The sequence below is a fragment of the Anoplophora glabripennis genome, unplaced genomic scaffold (assembly GCF_000390285.2).
Source record: "Anoplophora glabripennis isolate ALB-LARVAE unplaced genomic scaffold, Agla_2.0 scaffold898, whole genome shotgun sequence".
NCBI classification, from domain to species: Eukaryota; Metazoa; Arthropoda; class Insecta; order Coleoptera; family Cerambycidae; genus Anoplophora; species Anoplophora glabripennis.
Genome location: NW_019426054.1, coordinates 73,191 through 88,275, shown reverse-complemented (window position 1 = coordinate 88,275; position 15,085 = coordinate 73,191). Strand labels below are relative to the sequence as shown.

Below are 15,085 nucleotides of genomic sequence, written 5' to 3'. Positions count from 1 at the left end.
TTTGTTGTCAAACAATTCACTATTTAATTATCTGTCACTTTGAGTAGGCCTACTATAATTAATTTACATCAAGATGTTCAAAAAGAGAATAATATTTTAGATCAAATTCAACAAAATGCAAGGTCTAACATAAGTTCGACTATTAATATTTCTCAATGGAATATATGGAAAACATTGAAAAGGAATCAGTATTATTCATACCTCATTCTTTTTCGCGTTGATTACGGGTAAATAAATAACTCAAGAAACGACTATAAATGGGCACAGCAATACCCATCTGCAAACGCTTATGTAATTCACAGTACAGATTTACTGCAAATATTTGGGTAGATCTACATGAATGGCAATCGAAATATACGGATTATAATTTATTTTTTGTCATGTGTTTTTATCATGCGTATTTAAATAATCATCAAAGTGTAACAAGAAAAAGAGACATGTCGCTGAGATTACTTTTTTATGTTCTCTTCGATAATCGTATGGGAATACCAAATAATACATACAAGGCGATGTTTTCTAGAGTTACAAAAAAAATTAAGAATTTTGCAGTCCGGACCTGGAATACATATTATTTAAAGAAAATGAGGTTTAAAATATTCATGCTTATTTATAACATCTACCCTCAATTAAGCCTTCGCTAATTTTAGTTGCAAAACCATTTTTATCAAGTGTCCTTTACGTAATTTAGTTTTAGAAGCCGTAATCTCGTATATTCAAAAGCTTATTTAAATAACCACGAAAGTGTAACAAAAAAAAGAAACACGTCTTTAAAATCACTTTTTTATGCTCTTTCCGAATATCGCATCGGAATTTAAAAAAAGACATACAGAGTGTTGTTTTCTAGACTTGCACAAAAAATTAACAATTTTTGCAGTCCGGACCTGGATTTTTTTTGCTGTTATACATGCATACATGAAGTATCGTGAGTGCATTAACCCTACCAAATATGAACCCATTATTCCATTCCCTACCAAAGTTATGACATAAAGCAGTTTTGACCAAAAATCATAAATCACCCTGTATCTCAATAAAGAATGGCAAAGGAGCTATTTCTATAGGCGATCCTAATTACCCTAGATATCCCCTATCTCCCACTAAGCCATGTCCCTCTCGTGATGCAACATCCTGTATAATTCGTGCAGGAAGATTGCTTAAATCCAGCTAAAACTGAGATCGTGTCTTCAAGATAAACGGTAGAAAACTATCACCACAAAACAGAGACACAGTCACAGTCATCTTTATACTAATATCCCAGTCTATGGAACACACACGCATTAATAAAATGTAGAAAAATCATGCATAAGTTTACTTTACTACGAGTTGCTGAGCACACACCCAAGAGATGCTTCTCGAACATCGTTTCCCTCCTAAATAGAAACCAAAAAAACTAGCGGGAACTCATTTAGCAAAATTACGACAACAACTGCATTCAAAAGTGTACCTACATAAACCTTAAGCGTATTTAGAATTATTGTAAAAGTTCCGCAACTTACAACGGTCTAATCGCTACAAAATTATAAAATCGAAATTGACAGCTATTCAAATCGGAGTGGCCGATGATGTCGCTTTGTGAACTGAGATATGGTTTGAATTTTTCAATAATACTCAGTGAAAATCTTTTGAAAACTCAATTATAATATTATGATAGTTGTGAATATTTATTATTTGTGTAGCAATTTTTTTCTCGTTTAGTTCTTTTACCAGTTTCTTATAAATTCTTATCCGAGCTGATAAATTAAAACGACAAGTAAATACAAAAATTGTCTTTAAAATATTAATGAACATTTGGTCGCCTACTGTTGATGTCTTCAATTTAAATTAAAATACTGAATCCTTAAACTAAACTTTTCGTATACAGGGTAACTCAAAACAATCGTTTTCGCGATACAATTAGAAATAAATTAAAAAAAAGAACATGTGGTGAACGTTACAATTTTAGTGATTGTTAGTGTCTGTGGTTAGTAATGACTAAATACAGTCACTAAAATTTTGATATAAAGTTAATTAGAGTTTAAAATATTACTAAGAATGTATGCGTTGTTTATGAGGCATCCATCAATAAGTTTTGATATAAACCTACCTTGAGACAAGTCACTTATTTCTTACACAGTAATATTGTAAGAGTCCAATTAAAAGCCTTTTTTCTCAAAAACCGTCCATATTAGGAAGTTCTAACTAGAGTACATTATTTTTAGAAAATAAAATTGTACATTAGAAATTGGAGCCCGAATGGTAAAAAACTTAACCTTAAAAAAATTAGAACTTAAAATGTAATACGAATGCAGCATAACTAGCGCTCTCTATGAAATATACAAAAAATAATTAGACCAGCGTATTTGGCGTCCTTAAAAACCCCGGAATGCCAAATTTTGAGATTTTAAGATAACCATATTCCAATCCAGACTAAAATATTTGCCAGTAGTAATAACTGCAGGTTTGTGACGTAATCGGAATTTTTTTTTTAAAACCATCTTCGTACTCCTCAAATGCAGGAGATGCTCCCCGTAGAATTAAAATCTGAAATTTTAAATACTCTCAGTATGGGTCCTAAAACTTTGCTAAAAGAAACAATCAAATCAAAGCTACATGTCGTAGACATGAATTGCCACGTGACGTTGACAAAAGCCTAAGGTTACGCACCACGTCGTCGTACCTAAATTAATTAAATAAGAAAACAAGCAATTAGCAAAATACAAAATTACAATAAAAGGAAAGGAACCACAATTACATGCCAGTTTGAAGGTTTGCAGAATTCTTTACGAATGTTAATTATCAAGAGAGGTTGGGTAAATTAGGAATAAAGTAGAGGTTTTATAAAATATAAAGTTTATACAGCGTGAATAAAATAAATGAAACGAAATTAATAAAAAATTCGTTACACATGTGACTTGAGAATCAGTCTCTTCCTTCAATATCAGGATGAATTGGGACGGTGCTGTTTGATTTGGGTCCAACATGATTAACGGTGCAGGGAGTATTGTCACCGTCTCGCCGACAAGGGGATATCTAGTTGACTCACCAGCCTCCATTTTGACTAGCCCTGAGAAGGTAGATTCCCATGAAAGGTCGGGAGACCTACGTCTATTTGCCATCACTGAGTTCAATTGTGCTTTTGGAAGATTGATCACGATCTTTTTTCCCAAGTCGCTAAGATAGGCACTGTTCAAGTTCGAATTTCAACTGACCCTTAAGAGATCTAGTAGAGGGTTTAGGTTCTGTATAGAGTTTTTTTACACTGATTCTAACACTTCGAGTTGTATGACCCTGTAATTTCTTAGTGCCGCTAGCACTAGTTTTTTAGGGCTGGGGCCTTAATATTATACTTAATATTATATGTGGATATGATAAAAGGTTTATATAAAAATTTTATTAATTTTAGAAATTATGTATTGCGTAATATAAATAACAATGTGTACGTATGTTGATTCAGAATATACGATACAATGTAAATTTATTCAAGTGCACTAACATAAACTAGACGATCGATCTCCGTCTACTTTGGTCTCCGACTCCGGTGTCCCTTGATTTGGCGCGGAGCTCTCTGGACCTCCAGTTTAATAATATCAGAACCATGACGCTTTTTGGAATTATAGGTATTACGTCCAAATTTGGTAATTTTCAGAAATTTTGTGAATTTCCTAATTCGGACCCAATATTCGGCCTCAAGACGTAATTCGTGTCATCGGGGATGAGGGCTGTGACAATGGGGCAGTTTGACCTCATAGATCGGTTTTTGGACTAGGCGAATGTACTGTACCCATATCTTTATGGCTGGAGCGATCGGCTTCCTCTTTTGGGGCGACATCCACGGCAGGGTGCAGAGCTATGGTTGGAGAGTTCAAGTTCTTGTCCAGATGTTCATCACCCTCGACCTATTCCGGTTTTCCAGTCCCGATTCGAAAGATAGGTGAATTTTGAAACACGTCTATGCTTTTACTGCAGGCATCCGTGGGATTTATTTCTAAACTTTTACAGACTTGATAAAATAGAACGCCTCCAGCTCATTCCAGTTCGAAAAAGCAAAATTTCATAAACTTAATCATGATAATGAGTTTCTTTGTTGACCCTCGACCACACAGTTCATAATTTAAATTTTCCTTATTGTGTGTATACACATTTTTTTATTTTTCAATGTTTGATGTTTTCAATATGTTCTCCGTAACTATTTAACTTTTGCTACATACTTTTTTCTCTTACTGAAGAAACCTCAAAATTTATAGTATTCTCACAGTTTATTAAGCTTGGGAAATGAGGGATGGTCCCGTGCTCGAAAGGGAGAAATGTTGCCTGCTATAAATTATTCACTAGATTCACTTACCTTTGTTTACTTCAGAGGCTCTATTTGTGACTATTAGTAATCTTGGAGAGTTTAATTGATTCTGCATACCGTTTAATTCAATTTGACTAAAATAAAACTATTGCCTGTTAAGGAATGATTAGTTCTCAATATTTTACTTTAATTGATTGTAGTTAACACCTTCCTCTCGTGACCTCATGTAGCAGTACGAGGATGGACTAATTGATTTTATGTTGACAGCAGAAAGCCCATTTAAAAAATAATAAGACCTGCTATTAAAAAATCAGGATTTTGTCCAGTCATTTCTAACATCTAATTCGAAAATGCAAAACGGTTCGGAAAATACCGCGGTAAGGAATATAAAAGCTGGTCGTCGACAAGGTTTTCCCTACACTGTAATTCAAGACTGTCGGCGAATGCCTGGACCTTTTATTATGCTTAAGTCTAATTACAAAAGATTCTCAAAGTGGCGACCATTGTTTTCAATACATTTTTTTATTCTCTCGTTAAAATTTTGTCTGACACTGAATAGACTTCTTTGTTGGTCTCTGATAATGTTAACAGATTCTTGTATTTTTGCCCACAGCTCTTCTCGAGTATGTATAACATCTTTATAAACTAAAGATTTAACGTTACCCCAGAAATAAAAATCTAGGGGATTTAAATCAGGGCTACGCGCAGGCCAAGGCACTTCGCTGCCGCGACCAATCCAACGGTTTCGAAAACTTATATCAAGATATTCTCTTACTGGTCGGGAGTAATGTGCGGGAGCACCATCATGCATAAACCAAAAGGTTTGCCGTAAATTTAAGGGGATATTTTCAAGAACGAGTGGCAAGTCATTTGTTAAAAAATTTAAATAATTTTCCCCATTAAGTGGACGGGGTAACACAAATGGTCCCAAAATGTTATCGGAAAGTATTCCACACCAAATATTTATTGAGAATTCATGCTGAAAATGTTGTTCTCGTGGCAAGTGAGGATTTTCCAGTTCCCAGGAATGGCTATTTCTCCAATTAAATACACCGCGCCGGGTAAATGTAGCTTCGTCCGTAAACAATATTTTATTATAAAATGTAGGGTCAGCATTTTGTTGCCGACGAAGAAACTGTGCGAACCGAAATCTACCAGGAGGATCTTGTGGCATCAACTGTTGAACCGGACGAAAATGGTAAGGATACAATTTTTCTTTGTGGAGTATTCTGAAGACGGAAGGCTGACTTACACCAGTAGCTGATGAAATTCGGCGTGTGCTTGTTTGCGTGTTTTCGGCAATTCGCACTAAAACATCCTCTTCTTGCTCCGCCGCTAATACTTTAGGCCTTCCAACGTCTCGTTTAGGGCGAAATGATCCCGTTTCTCCTAATCTGTCGTACAACGTCTTGAAAAGCTTGTGGTTAGGTTGTCTGTTATTTGGATATAACTCCAAGTACCTCGCTGCTGCATGACGACCACAATAATTTTCTTGGGCATACACACATACCATGTTTCTCATTTCAACAAACGAATAATCATTATGACGCGGCATTTTAATGAAAAAAATCACAAACGAAGAAGAACTAAACTGTCTAGTATTTATAAGTTGCTTAGAATTGACATAAATAATACATGACATTTCATTGACAGCGGCCTACTTCATTTAAGTCATCTTATTTAAAGGCGTACGTTCAAACAAATAATTTTGTAAAGAAATAGTAAATCGTTCTTATTTCGAAAACGGTTAAGTTTATCGATTTTTAACAGGTATATCTTTTTTATTTAGAATTGAACGTAGTTTAATAATTTCTTATTGGAAATTCAGATTTTTGAAGGACAAAAAAGTTTGACATATGTTTACTCCGACGGAACACTACAACTAGCGCATCCTAGATGTGATTGCAAATTAGTTACCATTTCCGTAATTACCACCTCAGAAAACATAGGTGTACAAACTTTCAAGACAATCCGTTCAAAGTTGCTCAAGATATTTAAAAAAATCGAAAATATTTTTTCAACTTTAACACCCTGTAGATCGAAAAGGAGCAACATTCGGATAAGGCATATTTGGCTTAATCGATCTATTTTGAGGTCAGCAACATGCCCGTAAGCTCTGTCCCATTATTAATAAATCACCCTGTATATCTATCTCAAGGTTCACGATGGCCGCTACGTCATGGATGATGGGAATGATGGCTACACAGATTCATTGCGTTTCTGCGCTGAACTGGTCTCAATCGGTCTTCACTTGGCGATGATTTCCTCGTCGCGTCGCTCATCTTCTAAGATTAGGAGAATGGGGACATAGTTGAACGCCCCTCCGTAATGCGTCGTCAGATCGGAGGCCATAAGTATTGCCTTGAGCAAAGCGACATCCAACACGTCTGGTTTTCTCCGTGCTCCGTAGTGCGTCAGCCCTTATCGGATCCCTTACGCTATGGCATCCTCGTGGTCCTGCACAAACTGCAGAGGCACCCTGCTATGCGTGGTGGTAGTCGTACTATTTCACTCGAACGATTTCGCTTTAAAAGCTCCGATGACTACAGTTTGCGGCCACGTGTACGTAACCGCACGTAAGTCGTGGTTGGTGAGCAGGACTTAGGGAGGGGCTGGTAACAGGTCACCACCGAAATACCACCGTGCCGGTGGATGCGGATCAATACAGTGACGGCTTTTCCTCCGTGTTTGTTTCCAATTGGTACACTTGGTAACCGGGCATTCTAACAGTGTGAGCGTCCTATATTTTTGGTATCACCATCACGTCCACATCTAGACGAGGCAAGAAGTTGAATTCGTCTCCACAGGAATCCTTCACATTCCAGGAGGGACGCACACTTCGCGGAGAGTCTATTTACTCCTGTAACAGGTAGGGTAGCTGTTCTATGTACGGCCTGGGGGCCTCTTGTCGTTGCTTGTCAGTGGCCGGGAAACCGTGGTAACTGGCCGGCTGTTCGCCACCTCTACCGACTTCTTTTTAGCCTGGCTAGGCTCATCCTCAGATCTCGACGAGGTTTCGGGTTTGCCTCGTTTGACCCCCTTGGAGATCTTTTGTCCTCTGAGAGCGAAAACAACTCCTAGTGCTGTTCTCTCGATCTCCTCTCTAGGTCCTCCAAATCCCTGTGTTGCTCTTGTAGCACGTTTCTTAATTCGTCGATCATATATTTGAGTCTGGCATTATCTGCTGCCAGCTCTCTTTCCCTCTCCGATCCTCTGCTCTGTTCAACGACGGATTCGAAGCTGTTCGACCGACTTTCGTTGGAGCCGTCGCTTTCCGTGGGTGTCGGCGACCGAGGCATGATGCCCTCCTATGCATTTTTCTGTGAAGCAAAAGCTGAGATTACGTCGGTTATTAATAATGATAAAAATGAGAAGAATTCTTTTCAAGTACTCTTAATAAAGACCGTTGGGGTTTGTCTTGTAAAAAACAATTTTTATGGGGTCTGCACTTCACTGTTTCTCGTACTAGGCATTCACACCTTTACTGCATCAAACACGTCCGTCGATGAGAACACTGTACGTATATTTTATACATCCCAGGGACTTAAGACGTCTTAAATGGTCCAAAACGTCCATTCATAGGCCATTGTTCAATTGTGGAAAACGAATGCCCACGGACGTTCATTGCACGTACAACATCCCCAAACGGACATTCATTATAGTTCTAATATTCATTAATGGATGTCTTAAAAACGCCCTTAGGATATGGACTATTCGGTCGGTTATATTTTTTCGGTAAATATACTTACCTAATTTTTGCATTAATGAATAGTTTTAAGTTGAGAAGAGTTTTTGTGATTAGATACCTACTAATCAATATAACATAATTGCAACATAATAATAAATTTAGACCGTAGAATCAATATTCTCAGTGAATAGATAAGTCAATAAATAATTTATAAATAAAGAATTTATACGTATTGAAATTTCATTCTGGAGATGTATTTATCACATTAAATAATTATACTACGAATATAAATCATTTTCAATCAATTTCTCCAAAGAGACGGAACACATATATATATTGTTTCAATTTCCGTTAATGTTTACTGCTCCGCCGTCAGGCTCTTTGATTGGAACTTGTCTGAAATCACAGATCTCGAGTCCTTCGCTTTCGCACACTTATGTCATCAATCCGCTATCACACTCTCGCGCTTTTATTGCTTTTCCTTATAAAAATACCTGTCTAGAGGCCGTCACCGAAGCTGCTGCATAATTGTTTCACCATAGAAATGTTAAGACATGTTTCATGAGAAAGATTTTCAAATATTTCGAATATTATTAAGGTATCTGTTTGTTTATAGATATTTTTTATAAGTCGTGAACGGAAAACGCAAAATTTGTACTAGACCTTTATAATTCAAAAGTTCAATTCTATTTATAAGCAATAAAATATTTAATTACGTATTTTTTTCAGAATTTGGCTGCTGAAAAAACATATAATGATTTAGATGTATCATTAAAAAAAGCTAATGAACATAGAAATGAATGGTTTGAAGGTGTATACAAGTGTAAATTAGATGAAACGTTATTCACTATTATGGAAAAAATTGTAAAGGCTGAGGTAAGGTGCATTATTTTGTAAAGCCATTTTACTTTTGTGAAATTATCCTTTATTAAAAATAAATACAGAGTTTAACAGTGCAACGTGTCAAAAATGAAGGAACCTTTTCCTCATCCAAATTAAAAATATTTTTTTGTGTAAACATTTACTCATGAAACCTTATTATTTTGATATAGTGTTGAAGTTACAAAAAATGTTACATCTGTAAATAAAAATAAATAATTCAAATAAAAACGTGGTCAAGTTGGTTCTGAAAATTTGGACGTAGGGCGTAGCGTATAGCAAATGAACTTAAACGTCATCTGTCAAAGCGCTATATCGCCGCTATCAATTTGAATATTTTCGTTTAAAATGGTGTTTTCTCAAGAACAAAAAGTGTTTATCATAGAGGCCTACTTTAGAAATGGACGCAAGATTGATGGAATATGGAAGTATTCTATTGAGGAATGTTTCATAGAATTTCAAAATCAATTTCCCGGCGTTGTTGAGTACAAAATTTTTCAAAGTGCAGTTCAGCGTTGTGTTAATGTTTTTCGTGAAACGGGCATGTAACAAGAAAAGAAGGAAGCGGCCGACCTAAAAAGCGGATTGAAGAATTAAAAGAAAATGACCAACAAATAATGGAAAATGCGCCAAGAACTTCTGTACGTGTTTTATCACAAATGGTGGGAGTATCAGTCGGTACCTGCCACACATTATTAAAAAAAGATTTGCGTTTGTTCTCCTATCGTTTAACTTGTCAGCAAGAACTTCATGAAGTTGATTTTCCGCGACGGGCTGTATTTTGTGAATGGTTTTTAAACAACTACGGTGAACTTCATAATATCACCTTTTTTTCTGATGAAGCCTGGTTTCATTTAAGTGGTTACGTAAACTCACAGAATATGAGAATGTGGTCGAGGGCCCTCTACACGCTCAAAAAATTGGAGTTTGGTGTGCTCTCAATTTAAATGTCTTTAATTTATTGTTATAACAAGGAGGGGGACACTTTCCGCAGCTCCTTTAATTGTTTGTTATTGTTATCACGATTATTCTTTAAAATAAAGTTATATAGTCATTAACGTTATTGAAACTGACAGCTGCTATACAGCTCGTTGAGAAATGAGGTTAAGTTGGTCGCTATAAGCTACTCCCTACGTCCAATGTGTCAGAGCCAACTTCGACCACGTTTTTATTTGAACGCTCGTTATAATCTGAAAAATCGAAAACATTAAATACCAGCTCAAATTTTCTTTAAAAATAATGGAAAACCATTTTTTTCAACGCTTTTGTCGTTCCTATATATTTTTATTTTTTATTTTTTTTTATTTGTTCCTATATAAATTAACTAATCTATACAAATGATATCGTCAACGTTGCCGCCGTCTTCTTCGTCGTTGTTGTCATCTTTGTCATCGTCATCACTATCATCATCATCGTCATCATTAATCGTCATCATCAATCCTCATCATCAATCGTCATCATCAGTCATCATCATCAATGGTCATCATCAATGGTCATAATCATCGTCACCATTAGTCATCATCATCAATCATTATCATCATCATCGTCATCATCATCATCGTGAGGATGACGATGACGAAAACGACGACGTGGACGACGATTGATAAGGACGACGACGGGCGGGAGGACATCGATATTTTTTTTGCAGTGGCATGCTACAATTTTTTAGGCAAATATAACCCGCATATCTGATATCTACGTCATTAGTTTGAGCTGGGCGTGTATTTTTTCATGTCGAAAGTCATTTTATTCGTGTATTGTGAACACAAAATTTCGTTTTAACGTCTTCATTTTGTCAAAATATATTTAAAATACTTATAGGCATCAAATGTTTATATAAGTATTCTTAAATTTGTGTATTTTTTATGTCGATGACAGTGACGACGAGGAGTATGACGATGACGATGAGAAGATGACGACGACTATGAAGATGAGAATGAGGATGAAAATTAGGATGAGGATGATGATGATAGGGATAGGAATGGGAATGCGGATGGGGATGCGAATGATGGTGAGGGTGAGGATGAAGTTGAAGATGATGATGAAGATGAGGTTATTTATGAGGATGATGATGACGAGGATGAAGAGGTCAAAGAGCAGGACGAGGACAATGACTAGGACGGTGACGAGAATATTGACAGTGACGGATACGACGATGGGGATGAGGACGATGACGATGATGATGAGGGTGGTGATGGTGATTGCAGTAATGATAGTGGTGATAATGATAACTGTGATAGTGATAGTGATGACGATGACGAGGACCAGGTTGAGGAGCAGGACGTTAAATCGTCGATGAAGATCCGAATAAAAAAGCGCTGTACCCAGTCATTTGTGGTATGCGTTAAAGACAAAGAGAACGAGGATAATGATGGTAGTGATGATAATGATGGCAGTGATGTTAGTGATATTAGTGATGATAATGATGATAGTGATGGGGATGACGATGACGACGATGATAATGACGAATAAGTTTTCAAAGTTCTCAGTGATTTTCGAGATTTAACACCGTTAAATTGTGAACAGAAACATAATTATACATTTATTTTCTTTATCTTATTTGAGTTTCCTTGTACACATCCCTTTTCTTTCAAAAACAGTGATTTTTCTTAGGATTAATAATGTTGAAAATTCATTAAAAATCGAATAGTGAATCATATACAGGGTGGCCAAATGAAAACGAAACAGAGCCATTTTCAGGAACTGCGTCAAGATTGTAGAAAAACGCTCAGACCTGTCGATTTTAGATTAAAGAGGGACATTCTTTGCTGGTGTTTTTGACTCCGCCACTTTCACCCTCAAGCGAGGGTAAGCATCACCCCAAAATATTTAAATGACATTGAGGGTTGAGTAATATTTCTTTTGAAAGCTCTTACAATTCTCTTTACAACAGGCTTTAAATTTTATAATTCCGCCCATTACTTTGAAAAAATTTACATTTTAAAATTTAAATTATGTTTAGTTTCTTATGTACTACTTAGTTGATTAAATGTTCAAACTGATGACCGCCCGCTTCCATACAAGAATTAAGATTTTGTTCGAAACGTTCGCGCACATTCCGAAGCATTTCCGGAATGATTCGACGGCATTCGTCGACGATTCTTTGACGCGAATCTTCCATAGATTTTACTTTTTAGGTATCCCCACAAAAAGAAATCAAGGGGCGATAAATCTGGTGATCGTGTAGGCCACTCAATGCTGTCTCTTTTCCCAATCCAATTCCGTAGAAAACGTGATGGACAATTAACGGATAATGCGAAGGAACACCGTCCTGTTGAAAAATCAAATGATCTTCATCATACTCTGGAACATTTTCAATAATATCAGTCAAGGCAGGGTCAATAGCGTCTTCCAGTAATTGCAAATACATTTGGCCAGTCAAATTACCAGGTAGAAAAAAAGGACCCACCAGCCGCTCACCGAAAATTCCAGTCCATACATTTAATTTTTCCGGTTGCTGTGTATGCACCTCGTGAAAAACTCTTGGGTTTGAATCGGACCAATAGCGGCAATTGTGACGATTTACAGCCCCGTTCAAGAAAAAACTGCATTCATCAGAAAAACAGATGTTAAAAAGGAACTGTGGATCGTTTCATTATTTCGCAAAATTGCAAACGGCGATCATAATCATCCTCATGAAGTTCCTGAACTAAATGTATTTTGTATGGATGGAATTTATTCTTCAAAGTGGTTTGTATGCTAGTTCGATTGATCCCAGACACAGATGCCAACTGCCTCATACTTAATGTAGGATCAAGATGAACTTGTCCCAAAACTGCAACTTCACTAGCTTCATTAACTATAGGTTTTTCAATTTCTCGTTTTTTATTGGCTACGTTCCCTGTCTCTTGAAATTTTTTTACTAACTCTAGAACATACTTCCTCCTGACATGTCGATCTTGATATTGTTCGTTAAATAACTGAACTTTTCTATTCGCACATTTATTGTTCATAAAGTAAAGAGAAATGGTATCTACCCTTTCCGCAATGGAATAAACCATAGTGTTTAATTTTCAAAAACACAATTAAACTACCAACCAACGCTTCCAAATAATACTAGAAAATAATTTGGAATCCACTAATTTTACGTTCATTGTGTGTATAGCATTCATTTCTGTTTGATACAATAATTGTGTTTTTTTTACGAAAGTGATAACAAATCTACAAAAACCAATGTAATGCAAGAAATACTAAATTTATACCATTGGCGTACTTAACTCGAATGACTGACATTTTTACCGTTACTAATTGTTTGTACATAAGTTTCAACTTTAAAATTAAAATTCTTAGTAAGTATTGGGCGGAATTATAAAATTTAAAGTCTGTTGTAAAGAGAATTGTAAGAGCTTTCAAAAGAAATATTACTCAACCCCCAATGCCATTTAAATATTTTGGGGTGATGCTTACTCTTGCTTACAATTTTGACGCAGTTCCTGAAAATGGCTCTGTTTCGTTTTCATTTGACCACCCTGTATACATATTTAACAATATTATTTGTAGGTTCACAGATTAGTTGTAGTCGATGATGAAGAAAAAGTAATAGGTATTATTTCTTTGTCTGATTTGTTATTATATCTCGTATTGAAACCCTGTGGAGAGGAGGGTGATTCTGGTAATGGTACTATATCTGTAAGAGATCAGGTTAGTTATTTCTCAACTATAAGTTGTTCAATAAATATAAAAGATGTAATTTTTTAGGATTATCAAAAATTATCTGGATTTGGTAAAATTGCTTTAGTGGATGAAGCATCTGATGAAAAAGACGAATATTCAGAGTACTCATCAAGAACTGCTGAAGAACATATTTCAAATATTCATCATTGTATGACTACAGAAGTCAATGCCACAGAAACTAAGAACACTTTGTCACATGATGTAAATCCATAAGTTATTAAATCCTAATCTTATATTTCTATACAGGGTGTTCGGAAGTGAAAATAAACCCATTTAGATCAGGGTACAATTCTGCTCTAAATAGTTACTCATCTTCAAAGAAATTTAAGATAACTTAGTCACTTTTAAAGATATTTCAATGGAATTTAATAAGGGAATGTTTTTGGGGTAGCTGAATTTGAATATATTAGTTTTTACCTAAAACATAGATATCGCTAAAATCACTAAACAATTTTTTGTTTTTTTGTCATACTTTTGCTGGTATAAATTTCGAGAAAATTATGTTTTTTAAAACTCCATTTTAATTACTTTTTAAAAATTAATTAAATTCATACAACTGAATTAAATATTTTTTCAATTTATACCAATTTGTCGCAATTAGTAAGTGAAATATAGCTCTGTAAATTAATTTTTGTGATACTACATTACATTATATGTATCAGTAAACACTGATTTTTTATGTGCCTTGATGTAAATTGTAAAAAATATTTTATTTAGCTACAAATTTGGTAAAGAAAAATTTACTTGTATTAGATAGAGCACTCCCAAATACTCGGCTACTAGCAACTGATGACTGCAATAATAAGTTGAAATCAATTTTTCTTGGGAACGGTACATTTTGACATGTAACAAGTATACTTTTTTACAATAAAGTGGGGTTTCATAAAACATCTACGTTTCAAACTATAGAATAAAAAAACAAATGATAATAATAATAATAACAAATAATTTTTTGGAGGAAAGAAAATTGTTCTAAGGGAGCTTGATCTAAATCAGTTTATTTTCACAGACGAGTACTCATGAGGTATGGCCTGGTGGATACCCTGTATATTTGTACATAGACATATATCTTTGCGCAGTTATAAATGTGGACACACATACATATATGTATACAGAGCGTTGGAATACTCCACTTCCCCCAACCAATAGATCATCGTTGGTCTACAAACGCTTTGTTTCTGATATACAAGGCGATGAAAGTTATATTATTACTTCTTTTTCTTTTGTTTGTTTTACAGGTTTTTTAAGATCCAAATTCGGTACATTTAACACTTTTGCGTACCAACATAATATACCTACATATAAACGTAGGTACCAATCCGTTTACTGAAAAACGTTAAAACAAATAATGAGAATAACTAAAAAAATGATAACACTGCCGCCCTGAATTTAAAAAAATTAAGCATTTGCAAACCTATGACTATATGATTCTTTTCTTTGTTTCTTTTATTCAGAGAATCATCTATATAAGTTGAAACATTGCAAAATTCTGTATATATGTAATATAACATATACATGATGTCTAATAAATAATAGGCCTTTCTCCAAGGGTAGCTTTCTTAGCTGAAAATAAT

The 15,085-nt window shown here is 35.3% G+C and overlaps 2 protein-coding genes across 2 annotated transcripts; one reads left to right on the top strand and one right to left on the bottom strand.

The window, feature by feature from the left end:
- Positions 1 to 3,493: 3,493 nt before the first annotated feature.
- On the bottom strand, positions 3,494 to 5,825 carry LOC111693108. Its single transcript, XM_023457248.1, has 2 exons — positions 5,162 to 5,825; positions 3,494 to 3,606 (listed from the first exon to the last, which is right to left on the bottom strand). The coding sequence occupies exons 1-2, from the start codon at positions 5,823 to 5,825 to the stop codon at positions 3,494 to 3,496; spliced, it is 777 nt and encodes a 258-aa protein (XP_023313016.1).
- A 2,868-nt stretch (positions 5,826 to 8,693) lies between these two features.
- LOC108912898 lies at positions 8,694 to 14,445 on the top strand. Its single transcript, XM_018718313.1, has 3 exons — positions 8,694 to 8,834; positions 13,338 to 13,478; positions 13,536 to 14,445. The coding sequence occupies exons 1-3, from the start codon at positions 8,811 to 8,813 to the stop codon at positions 13,722 to 13,724; spliced, it is 354 nt and encodes a 117-aa protein (XP_018573829.1). The 5' UTR covers positions 8,694 to 8,810; the 3' UTR covers positions 13,725 to 14,445.
- Positions 14,446 to 15,085: the final 640 nt, after the last annotated feature.